At 34.9% G+C, this 15610-nt stretch overlaps 1 protein-coding gene across 2 annotated transcripts; it reads right to left on the minus strand.

Annotated features, from left to right (window-relative positions):
* Positions 1 to 6078: 6078 nt before the first annotated feature.
* On the minus strand, positions 6079 to 15588 carry LOC100178342 (arachidonate 5-lipoxygenase). 2 transcript variants are annotated; one of them, XM_018814242.2, is made up of 14 exons: positions 15502 to 15588; positions 14393 to 14591; positions 13679 to 13807; positions 13317 to 13568; positions 12859 to 12943; positions 12420 to 12576; positions 11875 to 12129; positions 11431 to 11623; positions 11096 to 11176; positions 10911 to 11029; positions 10388 to 10507; positions 9568 to 9702; positions 7181 to 7279; positions 6079 to 6901 (listed from the first exon to the last, which is right to left on the minus strand). In XM_018814242.2, exons 1-14 carry the CDS (start codon positions 15526 to 15528, stop codon positions 6722 to 6724), a joined length of 2031 nt encoding a protein of 676 aa, XP_018669787.2. In that variant the 5' UTR covers positions 15529 to 15588; the 3' UTR covers positions 6079 to 6721. The 2 variants fall into 2 exon arrangements, with proteins under 2 accessions (XP_018669787.2, XP_026693055.1); XM_026837254.1 differs by lacking the exon at positions 11096 to 11176.
* Between the last annotated feature and the right edge of the window lie 22 nt (positions 15589 to 15610).

Below are 15610 nucleotides of genomic sequence, written 5' to 3' on the forward strand. Positions count from 1 at the left end.
ATGCACTGGGACCAAACTCTCATCTTTTACTTCTGATACACTAACAGTGGGTGTCGAATTTCTGCAAAAAAATGAAAAAAGATGACATTTTTTGACAGAGTAGCCACACTTTTGCAAGTGTGTTATATCACAACTTTCAGTTTACTGTTATTCAACATTTCTTTTTCACATAAACACAAATAGTGTTACTGCAGTGGTAGACTTTTAGTTTTTTAATATATGGTTGAGAATTTGGCAACCCATAAAGGACCACTGGGTTTGAGCAATTACCGCAAGCGTCTTGCCCAAGGACACATACAACCACAATGGTAGCAGCAGCGAGCCTTTAACTCGCACACTTTGAGACGCAACAAATGAAGGTATGTTAATATTACTAAAAACTGTTGCAAACCTCTCTGGAGTTGAAGGTAATTCCTGAGTTTGTAGAGTTTCAACTTGGTCTCTCCTGTCAATGCTACTGCCAAACTCAATGTCACCAACAAAACTTTTTGTGGTTGGATCTTTAATGTTGTTTATATTTGTTTCAGACATTCTTGGTGGACAATGATCAGTGACTGTGTCACAGTTATACCTATCTGGATGTGACAAAGGTTTATCTGGCACAGTTTCTTCAGAAATACTTTCGGTACGTTTTGAATAATATGCAGAATCTAAAATTTTGTCCGTGTTTTTCTTGACTTCAAATTGTACGTTATCGATTGAAGACAAAGATTCTCCTAAACGTTTTGAACGCTTAGGGGAAGTTTCTTCATCGCTTTCTGGCTGCAACAGTATAAATAATTTACAATTCTTTTTATTATGCATGCCTAGGTAAGTAGGAGGGGTTTTAGAAATACTGGTATTTGTTTCCTGCAGACTACATTAGTATAGAAAACCATAGTTTGTTCCTGTGTAAATATTTTAATGAACTTTTCATGCTTTGAATTACAATAGTAAACGAAAAACGGCATTGTTATCACCCATTATCATTATTTACATCGAATATCCAGGCTACAATCGAACTACAGAAAACAATGTCATACACACCATACTCACCCTAAAAGCTATTTGTTCATTGATGAAAAGATTCTTATCTTCTTTTTCTTCATTAAGGTAAGAAGCAGCAGGTTTCACAATGTTAATTTGTGTTTCCGTAAAAAACTGAATAATTGTTGTAATTTACTAATATTTTCATTTAAGCAAAGTTGATAGAAAGGTTTTTCAAACAGCAGGAACCATAGTAATGTCAACAGTCCTACGTTTCCGTGTTACATCACCCCATATGAACATACCCGGAAACTCGATATTGTTTAACATGCAGACTAACATAAAACGAAATAAATTTTTTGTTCTTTAGAACAGGATGTGACCAACAATTTAACAAAAACATAAAACAACATATGTTACCAAAGAACACTAAATTTTTACATTAAGTTTAAGCATTAAGTCGTAAGTTCCTGTAGCAAGACACCATGGGTGTTGTGGTAAATAGAGTTATAGGGCAAATGGGCCAACTTGACCCAAAATACAGGTCCCATGGTGTGCGTTGCTGTAGAATCTCACCCATATATTTTAAAACACAAACCTCAGGTATTCTGACACACTTGATGCTTCTATTGTCATACTTTTCATCAATTAGTTTAAAATATGACTTTGTTAACCTAATAGCTTCTTCATTCTGATCAACAAAAGCCACCGGGAGTAATTCTAAATGTTCGTTTACGAGTGGAGCTCTTGGTTTGTTTTCACCTGAAAAGTATTGAATTTTAATAAAAACAAGGTAAACTATATATGTTAACCCATTGTTGGTTTATAATGTGAAGAACTGGAAACCACAGGTTTTTGGTGTGTATTCTAATCTTTAATGTGCTTCCGTATATATTATATATGTAAAAAAGCTAGTATATGTAAACTCACAGGTATATGTAAAAACTCCAAAATTAATATTTAAATTTATTCTTTAATTTAATTATATTTAAATTTATTCCGATAGTCTTAATGTTAAAGCACTTTTGGCAACCTGATGAAAGCCAATTAACAATTACTCTGATAAAGATAAACTGAATATTATATCACAAACCAGGTGTATTAAAGTGCATGGAACTTACCTGTTTGAAACAATAGTGGGGAAAATTTTCCATTTGCAAGATGAACTAAACAAGGTACAAATGAACATTGGATTTGAGGTAAAAGGAAAGGTAAAAACGTCATGGATGCAAAATCATCTGGAAAAGAGAAAATACTGGTTGGGTGATGAGTGGTTAGGTATACAAACTGTATAACATGTCTCATATGCACAACGGCAAGCTTAAAACTGACTTAAAAAGTTGACAACTATTTATTGGCAATTGTGTTTAAATGTATGAGTTTCAGTCTTTCTAACATAATGCAGCCCACCCAGATTTTACTGATATAGCTAAAAATTAATGGAGCATAAAGCAAGTATATAAAAACTATAAAACTCTTATTTGTATAGCTATAAAACTACCAACTACAGCGGGCGTGGGCCGAAAAATTTTTAATATGGCATGATAAAAATCTAAATTCATATAGTTTATTTTACATTTAATCACTATAGCGTCAAAATTTTGTTGTTAGCAGTAAATTATTAAAATCTGTTGGTGTATTACTATATTATGGGATCACTTGATTAAGCCTATTTACACAACTGCCCAAGCATGACAAATATACAAATAGTTAGTTGGGCTTCCAGTTCTAAGTATTTAGATGTATACGGTCGAAATATACAGTAAGCATGCAGGTACCAACAGCTTCCGTGTGATGGTTAATAATAACAACAACAACAACAACAAGAACAACAATTTCCTGTTCCCATAGTAACAATAACAATCCTTACCTTCCGAATACAAAACAATCGGTCGCAGCAGTATGTGACAAAAAAGAAAAAGCAAAAATTTCAATTGATTATTATTCATGTCAAAACCACTTCTTAAATTCAATGAAAGGGATTCAAAGTCGAGTACCTTAAAAACAAAGACATAACTAAATTAACAAAACAATACCATTTGCGATGAAAGCAGTTAAATTTAATATCATTTATAAATTTCTATGTTGATATTATATTTCTATGTTCAGCGACCCCTTTTTTTGTACCCTTTTTTAATGTTACGCTACGCTTTTATGTAAGCAGTACTTTGTAAAGTTTACGTTCACTACGACAGCGTTTATATACATATGAATAAACCATTCATCCATATATATTTCTTTTCAATGAAGTGAAACACTACCCTTTACTTCGATTTGCGTTCTTTGTTCAAAGTTGGCTTGGCTTTGTTACTCGGCAGTTTTGTTCAAAGTCATAGTTTATGATTTTGTATGTTTAAATTGTTCTGCTGAGTTGTTTGGATAAGTTTAATTGTCAGTAAGAGAAAGAGAAAGAATGCTTTATAGAAGAATTTTATATTTTACAAGTTTACAATTGAACACCAATGCACCGTGTGCTTATTTTTACCCAGATGGGCATACACAACATACTCTTACCATTTCCTTATGTTTACTTTTCAACCATGATAAAAAGTCCTTCGGGAGTTTAAACAAGTTATCCAAAGCCAATTTCTGCAAAAACTTGATGTGTTTCTTATTTCCAAACACAGAAATAGAACATGCAGCAAGCAGGGATAATGATCCTTCATCTGGGGGGAATAGACACATATTAAAAATAGTATTATACAGTTTATTTTTAAAGGTTTTTAGTTAGTTAAAGCCAAGAGTTCAAGTCCTTGAGCTTTATATCTGTTTTATATATATATATATAAATTTAGGACCAAAAAGTTGTAAAAAATTCATAAAGATTAACTTAAATTTTTAAAGGGGTATGATCCAAAATGTTTTTACCTGAAATTGGATAACATACAATCGGGAATTCTTTCCTCATCGGTAAAGCTAATACTTGGGTTGGAGTGTCACCTCTACCCCCAACTGCTTTCACCACGTTTAATAGATCCTACAAAAAAGAAACTGATCAACAGAAAGGTATGTTTTATTTCATATTTTTAAAGTACTTAAGTCGTAAATGGTGCATTAGTAGGGATGCACATTACAGAATTTCGAATCCGTGAGATTCGAATCCTTTTGCATTCGAATCTAATTACGAGATCCGGTATTCTGTTTAATGACGTCATCACACGTCATCTCATAAACTTGATTAACAATTTTTAAAACTTAATAATTTTGGGACTTTCGAGAGTAAACGTTTCGCAACGTCTTTTCATAGCCTGCTATACGTTTCATGACGCAAAAACTACTCAATAGTACAATTTTTGATCATTTTACAGCTCATGATTCAACAAGGCTGCTATAAAAGAGTCTATAAACTGACTTATGTGGGTAAAATTCATTTTTCCTATAAATATAAAAAGATTCGAAATTCTAGATTTGGAATTCTAGATTCGAAATAAAGTATTCTAGGATATCCTAGAATACCTAATTATTCCATAATGTGCATCCCTATGCATTGGTAATGGATACCTAATTGTACTTTTTAATTGATAGGGTATATAAGGTTAACATGTTATCATGTATGTAAAACAGATATTAGTAAATGGTATCTTTATGAAGTAATTTGCAACCTTGAATATACTCTGATCAGTCTGATTATAAACTACCATGGCAGAGAAGTGCCATGATTTTATTTTATTGCTCAATAGACTTTGACCATGAAATTTATTCTAATACGACCTGAACTTTGGAATCAAGTACATACAGTCTATGGTACAAATAGTTTAAAATAAATTGATAAACATATATCTCTTGATTCCGCCTCGGACACTGAAATGTTAAAATTAATTTGTAGGATTTTTAAATTAAATTCATAAGTCATACACTGCAGTAAGCTAATATACGAAACAAATTAATTAAAAGACTTGTATGTTAAAGGACTTGACGGAATAAGACAACTTCTGGTATATTGAAAGTAGTGAGTTAAACAATGGGTTGTATAGGTCCCAATAGACTTACACAATCCACACACTTTAGTTGGAGTTTTCCATCAGTAGATGAAACATCTCGATGCGCCAACATAACACCATCATCTCTATCCATCATTTATTTAACTTTAAATAAGTCCATTGCCCTGCTCCCTCTGTTTAAAACAAATGTTGAAAAATAAGCGCAAAACATTTTATAAACATAAGAGAGGCATAGATATATATTATTATTTAGACATTTAAACTTCACCCTACTTGTTGTAATGCTTATGGATTATTACAGTGCAGAAAATTTAAGGATACACCTGCCCACTATGTAGGTAAATCCAGGATTTCTAGCTGGCACTGTAATCTTTGCACATATTGACATACCATTCAAAAAATACTTTATTACATAATTTTTATATTGTTCCAGCTAAGGGTGCAAGTCTAAATATAATGATACCAATACAGTGCAAATTAAAGGACAACTTTAAATACCGCAGTATACCAATGCCTGTGAAACTAATGTATCGCCACATTTACATTGTTATGAGCTGAACAACATAATAAATGTTTATGACATCACAACACATATTAAAACTGTACAAGCATTTATTTATTAATTGAATAGTACACAACTATACATATATGTACCGACAAACAAAACATAAAACTAATAAATTACAAAATATCTGTCCCTCTTCCTGTATGTCAGTTCCCAGGTACGTTCCCAATTAATTTTACCAACGTGGCAGCTCGCAAGCGGCCACGAGTTGCATGCAACAAGGCACCCGTTTTATAACGGTTGTCGTCGATCTCACCGTCAAAGAGGCACGTGTTTTTACTGCTCTGGCAGTGAAAACCATGTATAGTTGTGTACTATTCAATTAATAAATAAATGCTTGTACAGTTTTAATATGTGTTGTGATGTCATAAACATTTATTATGTCGTTCAGCTCATAACAATGTAAATGTGGGCGATACATTAGTTTCACAGGCTTATTGCACTGGGGCACTGGTGTACTGCCGTATTTAAAGGGGTCTCAAATTAAATACATTACTCACCATACAGTTAAAGGCACCAGCAATGTCACTTGTACAGAATGAATTTGCATAATGAAACAGTAGAAACTGACTACACGACTTAAATTTTATTTTGCTGAAACAATTAACATTCACAAATATTTTATTTATACAAAATTCGAGAGAACATATAATACATAGATTCGGTATATATTACAGAACTCTTTACAGGGTATTCTTGTCCTTGGTGACCAGGGTAATACTGCCGCTGGTGACCAGTAAAAATGTTGGTATCAAAATGTTCCTTACGTCTTCCTGATACCCGCTGTATAATTTTTGAAAAAACTTGGGCGATCGTATCGAAAATTAACTTTGAAAATGCGCGAAATCGTGCTGCGTCATCGTATTTTCCACACGAGCCGTCAAAGGTTAGATTATTACGTCATAGAATGCGTATTACCACCTTTGATTTCTACATTACAGATTACGTAATTTGTTAGTTTTTTGGGGGATTTAGGGGTTAAAAGTAGGGGTTAGGGTTGGGTTAAGGATTAGGGCTTGGGGTTTTCCCTAGCATAAAACAGTGCGAAAATCAAGAATATAACGTGCTCCTCGTGCTGTAACGTGCGTAATATGTCACTACTGTGACAAAACATATCGCTATTGTAACGTAATAAATGGTTAACCTTACGCAAGTCAAGCGAATTACGGTGACGCAGCACGTTTTTGCGCATTTTTAAAGTTAATAATCCACCACATACAAATTAACTTTAAAATTGCGTTGATTTATTTTATATCGATATACTAATAGGAATACGGCCTGGCATAAGATCAATATATGGATATTTTAAATCTTGGTTTCTTCTTTTCAACTCGGTTGCCAGTTTGTCTAATTTTCGTTTAAACAAAAACTGAAACTCTAAAACTTCTTCTTCGCTAAACAAACGTTCCGGGAAATCTCCAAGATATATCTACAGTTACATAAACAAAGTATTAGAAACACAAAATGGTGCTGTTCCCACTATAGCTATAAATAGGCATAAATTTCTAAAACACTGCTCTTAAACGTATGGCTTACGTTTGAAGGGTAATTCCCGCTTGCTTTAGAAAAAACAGGAGACCAAAAAATGAAAATCATTGGACCCCCATAAAAATCATGCATTAATAAATATATGAAATATTATTAAATATGCCGAGTTTTGTTTGCTATAGAGATTGGTGATATTAAAAAAATATCAAAAATTATTTACCTCGTTCTGTGTGAATTCGGAAAGAGAATATGCGAATGAAATAATCAGACTAGATACCCTGATCCCTGGAAGGCTGCTCATTATACGTTCCAATGATCCCTGTAGAAATAATAGCTTTTTGTAAAACAGAATTGCAATAGACACATGACGCTAAAACGTGACGTAAATTATTTTTGTGTCAGTGATAAACATGAATAACGTCATGCACGCGGTCGTAAGCCTCGTGCCAATACATCATACCATTTTAATGGCAGTTGGTTCCACAACTGCAAACTAAAGATAAGTCAGGTGTTTACGAATGTCGTAGCGGGCAACTACAGTCGCTAAAACACGTTAAACCCACAACACATAATAACCCAAACCGTTATAACTTACAGTCGCTGTACGTGATAATTTGATAGCCTAAGTTTCGTTTTAATGCCGTCTACGCAGAACCATGAGTACTAATTGGTTTCGTGGAAACAAATTTATTTAAACATTCCGTTTTCCATCAGGGAACTAAAAGCTCGAAGGTCGATACGATAGTTTCACCTTGGTAGCAAATAAGGGTGACGTCATTTACACCTTTGTGATAAAACACTGGTTATAGTTTCGTGGAATTCGTCGATAACTTTGTTCGGCGGTCAAATAAAATGACAATGACCTTAATTATATAGTAGGGGGGGGAGAAGATGAGACACTTTTACCGACAAGTTTTTTTAATTTTCTTTTTACAGACCCCCATTTAATAATAATCAGAAAAATAATGTTGGTGGGAGACGAGACACCCTTATAGCACATAATATCCAAATATTCTCATCGTGTTTTAAGCAATTACCAACGATGTATGTTCTTTGTTTACTACCAAATGAAACGAGAAAATTAAAAGAAAGGGTGTCCCGTCTCCACCCTACTACATGTAACATGTTAAAAACTATAGCAGTAGGGCAATGAAAAGAATGTTTAAACTGATTTTCAATGCGTGCAGTATTATTTCGTGTTATTTACGTATGTTCCTATTTATAAATACACTTAATAATCAAAATTAACAATGATTTTAAACTGTCCCGTCTTACCCTATGTGTTTTTGAATTTGTAAAACTAAACCTGTTGTGCGAATCGCTAAAAACTCCTCGTGTGTTTTATTATATTTTTGAAATTGTTGTCAATTAATAAAGGAATGATAGTACTAACATATAGTATTAGTCAAAAACCATTGAATTTGGAAATATTGGGCAATATGTGCTTAAGTGCCCATCTTGCCCCACTCTATAGTAAACAAAACAAAAAAACAAACAGAGTTGAACAGTTATAGTACTGTGGAGTATAGGGGTGAGTCGGCCTGTTTTTCATTCCCTTTTCTCGTCCAATTTGATAGTAAACAAAGTATACTTACAGAATTGTATAATCGTATTCCTCTAAAACTCTAAAAGGTGCTGTTTAAAATACGATCAGGAAATATGGGATTTATGTGCTAAAGGTAAAGGTATTCTTCTTTAACCGACAGTACAATAATACTTTTTGAGTGGCCCATATACAAGGCAAATCATACGTAGCGATTTCGTTTGAAAAGTGTTCAATATAATAAGTGACGTCAAGTATTCGGAGTTTACGCTGAAAGATGAATCTTTGGTGTCGAGACCCTATTGGTCAATTAAAAAGCGAAACGAGAAACTTGACGTCATTGAAAAACCCCAAAACTGTTCCGGTTCCCTACACGCACGCGTGGTCGACATGCGTTTAATCACAGCCACGTGCGTTTAACTTTTCCACACCACGTGGATAAATAAGGTAATGTTCGAATTGTAGGGTTTTTCGAGAAATAACTTGATTTGAACTGCGGTTTCTGTTCAAATAACCAATGTTCCCGTCTTTTTATAAGAGGTATTAAACCAATGGATTAAATGCTTTCTTACTTTTACAAATAATGTGGGCGGCGTGTGTAAAGCGGAACGAAGTGCTGAAAGTATAATATAAACTCATTCTAGGGATAGTTTATATCAAAGCAGATTTGTTATTTTAAACTTTATCTTATATCGCGCGGCCTAACGTCTGCAGTTCGTCATTTATTTTATTCATTAAAGATTATAGATTGCGCCTACTGGCTTGATTGTTTATCTCCCCGACAAAACAGAACAAGTCTTGTAAGGAAGCAGCAAAACCTAAGAACCCCCTTTTGTTGTCATTGATGCTTTGTGTGTGACTTCATAGGCAAAATACCAAACGGTAATTGCTTTCACCCATAATGGACTAATGGATAGTTACGTTAATTCCCAAGTGGGTATGAGGTGAGGTGTATATGAAGCCACTCCATTATATGTTGCGCAATAAGCAAACCCGTGTTATAACTTTTGTTGTCTTGCCACGCGCAGACAAGTAAGTTGAATTTATCACCGTATTATATTTACCTCGCCACGTTTATGAACAGGCAACACCATGCAACCAGGGGCGTTAGGAATAAACTTGTAAGTCTCACGCTGGCCAAAATTGACGGCTGAATGTTGCGCAGAGCTTGTGAATATGATGAGAGTGCAATACCACACCTGAAAAACATCATTTATGACGTTAATAATTATTATAGATATGATTTTCTCCTGAAAATTCTCAGAACCACTTGCGTCATGTTTCACCACGTGTTAATAGGCCCTTTGTTATAGAATGCGTCAAACATAGAAATATCATTTACATATGACCACTGTATAAACATTGATCACGAAATGTCTGTTCGGACTCTTGTACAACATACGTCGAAAATGTGTTTACGGCGTGTGGTTGTAATATGTTGTAAGGTAGAGGATGATTCAGACATTCATGATTGGTTACTTTCACCACCAATTAAGATATAATACATATATTGCTCCGTCCGGTCACGTTTCAAACAGAAGGAATGTAACTTCAGTGGTATAACACGGTGTTCTGTTTCATACATTTCGTGCAAGCTTTACGATATATCGCGTGTGTAACTTTTTGGATGTTTTGCGGTCCATATTAGCGACCACTAGGTTGCAACAACAACACGTGTTTTGACGCTCTTACTTATTAATATGAAGTCTCTTATGATAGTTTTGAGAAATATTTGCTTAGTGACTGAGTATAGATGTCTTTAAAACTGAAATACTATGTTCCAAGAGCATGGCTTCATAGATTCGAACCCAGTAGTACCCTCATCAAGTCGATAAATACATTAAGATTTCAAGAGTCTTAGGTTAAAAGTTATGTAACACTTACCAGCTGCTCGACGGAAACAATATTCTCTGGAGCGCCTCTAGTGTTCCCGTCTTGCCACCCGAACCCCTCCACAGCGACATCGTGCGCCCAGCCCTGCAGTTCATAATCGTTGACAATGTCCTGGAAAACAAAATGCCGTCAAATGACATAATTCCATGATGACGTCACCATGTATAAAAATACGGTATTTGTTTAACTATGTTTACACCCGGTTGATGTTCTGGCGGCGGAAGAATCGTTGGTGCCAAAAAGTTAACGCGTTTTACCAGAAAAGTGTCATAGTACTGTGGGGGTCAAATAGGAGACTGTTTGCACCTTAATCCTATTTTTCCTGATTGTGTTTTGAACAATTAAAAACGTTTTTTTGTGGCTACGGTTATACAATTACGTAAACACTCTTTTTGTTAATGATACGAAGTGCGACGAGGAAAGAGAAAAAAAACATATCCCATCTTATACAACACCCCAATATATTTTACAATTATATTGAAGCCTATAGTAGCAACAGCAGCATGAAACTTACTTTATCTGACCAGTAATAGTAACGTATGACGTCAGACACGTAATCTTGTATGACATTCCAGATTTTGATTGCGTCATCACGGTAATGGTAATTAGGTAGATCCCCACAATCGTCAGTTCCTATAAGTAAAATATTAATGTTAAAAATAAACTGACGTGACCTTAGATGCAATCTATACCACTGACCGTTTTTCCGAATCATACTCGGGATATCAAGTTGAGAAATATCGAAGGTTTTGAAACATTCACGTATGAATGACGAACCACCTGGCAAAGTAAGTTGAATTCATACACTTTGCAATTTTTGGAAGTTAATGAAAGTTTTTATAGTTCGAAAAATCCGGGGCCGCGGTACAGTGTTACACGACTGTCGCTGCCTCGCTACAGAAGAATAAATAAGTTACATTCATTTAATTTTAAAATTCGTAAAGAGATTCCTATTAAAAAAAAGTAAAGAAAAAAATATCCAATCAAAGGGCACGCAGACCGAGTTCGAACACCAGTCAAGGAAGTCAACTTACTCAAGTGGTTTGATTTGTTCACAAGAGACTTGGGTGGAATAACCAGCACCCTAGCGTCAGTGTTTATATTGGGGACTGTCTTGAGGTGAGGTTGTAACAATTTAAACACGGGGTGACAACGTGGGAAGCACCGCAGTGTTGCCACGCTGAAAGTTTCCGAAACTCCATGCGTGTTAAGGAAATGATAATGCCACTGGAAACACAATTGTTATAGTTACGTGCGTTATCGGTGGTAGCTGTATAGATTTTCCAAAGAACATTACTCTTCATTGACAAAGAAAAAGTAGTGTAAAGGAATCGTTATTCTATATTTTTAGTATAAAATATTGCATATTAAAGTTAAAAAAAATACGGTAAAAAGATTAAAAGGTATATTTTTAATATTCACAACGGACGAAGCTCATGCATATATTTAAACTATTTATACATACAAGGACTCTTTACCTCGTGGGAACTTTGTAAAGTAGCCCGGAAGTAAATTTTAGCCAACAACCAATCGTAATATTTATCAGACGGAGTGAAAATAGACTCCGGATCATCTGGGGTAAGTTGGATCGCTATTGGGACAAACTTTCCAGCGTCATTCACACGAAACAATGCAAGACAATCAGCACACACGAACGGTTCGCCAGTTTTTGAATCAACATTCCGTTCGACGTTTTTCGTGTAAGTTAGATCGACAATAAATATACGGCCGCCCTGTGAAGTGGAAGAAGAACTATGGTTAACGAAAGATGGAATCGCTGAAATTATTGCCTACATATAGAAAATACTTTAATCTCTCCGATGTGATAATTAAACAACTTGGGAGTAATCTCACTCATATGCGCCGTAGAAAAATATTAGGTTAGTGGGATTTTACCAATAAAAGATGGTATATTCGTATACACTAACGCATGTGTTGATAAAAATAAATTTCACGTCCAATCTTACAGTGCGAAAAAAAACCTGTAAACTCCTAAAAAGTCATCATATTATTGAGCCTATACCTTTATTTCTTCATCTAAACTACAATCGGTTGGTAGTTCCTTGATGACATCACTGTCGGTGACGTTGCAGTATTCAGGTAACGTGACGCAGCGTTTCACTACAAGAGGGGAAACCCCTGTTAGAACCTGACGTCCAAATTCTTCGTCTTGAGTCCAACTAAAACAAATAGGGCTTAAAGTGATCATAGTATTGTATGCTGGTGATAGATAATCCATGCTTTTTTCTTATTTCTTGTCTCAATGGATAGTAAACAAGGAATATTTACAGGATTTTGTAATATAGCCTCGAGATATTAAAAGAGCGTTGGTGATTGTTAAAACTTTCAGAAAATATGTTTTTTAGGTGCTAACGGTATCCCATCTTATACTATAAATTGCTAAAACTAAGTTACGTGATTTAAAACAAAATGTGTTCCAAGAATAAAGTAGCGTGACTCACTCGTCTATAAAGCAAGGGTCGCTGTTTCCAAGATGTGTGTAGAGGCGTCTGTAGTCGTCCAGTGTGTTTAGATTCCAAAACAGACCTGGAATATTTAAGCGTATGATTACTGGAATGAAATGGTTACCTTATGCCAGTCTTTACCATGTTTGTATTTTAGGTATTGGCGTTCGGTAAAGCATCGTTTGCAACCAATGTTCGTTTGTTAATACATATATAGTAGAGTGGGGGAAGATGGGACACCTTTTCATTCTATTTTCTCGTCCAATTTGGTGGGAAGCATATAAAATTTAAAGAATTATGAAACCTTATCCCTACGACTCCCATATACCGATGTTAAGTATATAAAACACGATCAGGATGTTTGGATATCATAGGTGCTAAAGGTGTCCCATCTTCCCCCACCCTACTGTAAGTCGCAAAAGATCGAAAACAAAGTGCAAAACTATAACACTAACCTCTTAATAAATTAGCTGTCGCGTTATAAGCCACAGTGAGCCCCGAGGTTCCAATGCTACGAAGCTTGTCGTAATTTCTGCTAAAAGTTCGCGGCAGATCCACAAAAGTTTCGGCGTTTATATGTCGAGGCATTCCCCAACTAAGGTCATTTGAGGTTGGGACGCACCATTGAAACTTGCCAATGTTTGACGTCACTTCGTGCTTGCGTAATCTCTTGATGACGTCACTGGTCTCGTTTTGGGGCAGTTTACCTGCGAGGGATATTGAACTGTGGTGTATGATGGATACCGTTAACACATATCATCCTATATTTCTTAATTGCGTTTTAAACAATGCTCTCGTCACGTATGACGTCACTAACCTTCTCCTGACGTCACAGAAAGCTCGTCCGCCTCTACCCAATCGTAAACCGGAAACTCGTAATTTTTATTCTCGTATTCGATTGTTATTTCGTCACAATACCAAATGTCGATCGCCATCGTGGAAAGCTCTGTAAACCAATTGATATAAAAATAATAATAAATACTAACTTTTAGCCTCTTCGATTACAGAAGTAAAGATTAAAAATACTTAAAACTAAAAGACACGGTACAGCGACAAAAAAAACGGTTGTTAAAATACGAATACAGTTAAAAACAGATTTATATTTAATTGGAAGAAAAATAAGCGCGGTCGCTACACCAATATATTGTTTTCATTGACAATTAAACCACTGTAGGCAGTTGGTGGGTTGTATTTTATAAGTGGGCGAGACAGAAACGTTTTGTTGACGTAAAATTTTAAGTAAACTCAAATTACAAATGTTTAGTAAACTCGTGTGATACCAATGTTTGTTTACAAGACATAACGAAAGGTTTGTTTTAAAGATCAAACAAATAAGTAGGATGGCGTAAGAAGGCCCCGGTTTTTATTCTTTTAATTGTATTGTCTATTTTAGTATAGTAAGCGAAGAATATTTACAGATTTACATAACTGTAATCTTACGACTCGAAAATATCCTTAGTATAGCTTGATTAAATACGTGACAGCTTATGTACAAACGGTATTTATCTCCCAGTATTATAAAATAAATTACTTAATCCGACGACGATCGGTGGTCCGAGATCTTCTCCATCATGACGCAACACATGTTGTACAGTGGAACCCCGTTTCACCGTTCTTAGATATGAAGCCGCCGTGTCTACTTGTGTCCAATCCGATGTTGTTCCATTGCGACCCGTGATACGTACATGAACCCCACATAAAGTACCAGCCGTCAGGAAACGATTGGAAGTCTTGGGAAATAAAATATATAGATGAACATGAATAATTTTAACATTTAGTCTACTTTATATAGTAGAGTGTGGGAATATGGCACACCTTTAGCACATAATACCAAAATATCCTGACAGTGTTTTAAATAATTAACAACGGTCTATGGAAGTCGTAAGGCTACGGTTTTATATATTTTTTTGAATTTTCTTTGTTTTCTGCCGAATGATGGGACGAGAAAATTGAATGAAACGTTGTCCCATCTTTCCCCACTCCACTATAATACAAAGAAGGTTAGGAATAAGATAATCTATGTTTTAAAATGGCCTTGTTAATTGTTAAAAAAAAAACGATTATAAAATGAGAGATTTTGGTGCTAATGGTATCACACCTTACCAAACGGGTCCTATCATTTTTGTTTAGCTCTGCGATCGCAATAACGAATATTAGGTAAATCAGGAAACGGGACTTAATAACAAAACAGACTTTTAAAGACGCTAAGATAAAATGTATAGACAAAGGAATGGCTGAAAAGCGTTGTCGAAGAACTAAATTATCGCATACACTTGTAACAGGTGGGCAATATTTGGGCCTATTAACTTGCGAGTATAAAAGCGATAAAATAAAGCGAATATCAACAAATGAATCACATTTTACTTGATAAAAAAAAGATAATTCAAAACACATTTCATGTGTTAGCGGTAGCAGTGTTTGGAATTGCCAAACCCAACGTCCAAACCTATTTATTCCTGGCATGAAACGAACTATTTATTGATTCCCGCATTGCGTTAAAAACTGGAGTAAAACGAAAAACCTCGCATGTTTATAAAATTATTTTGCTCCACATGAAAAAATCTTGAAAACATTTTACTCGAAATTCATTGAACTACCTAAATATGGCAAAAAAAAACTCGCAAAAAGGTTGAAACTTACCTTTATATTCAATACGTATTCCTCCATTGTCGTATACAGGTGATTATAAACAACCACTATTACCTAACAATACTTGTTGTTGGGATGGAATATGATGACTATTACATAA

The sequence above is a fragment of the Ciona intestinalis genome, chromosome 12 (assembly GCF_000224145.3).
Source record: "Ciona intestinalis chromosome 12, KH, whole genome shotgun sequence".
Taxonomy (NCBI): Eukaryota; Metazoa; Chordata; class Ascidiacea; order Phlebobranchia; family Cionidae; genus Ciona; species Ciona intestinalis.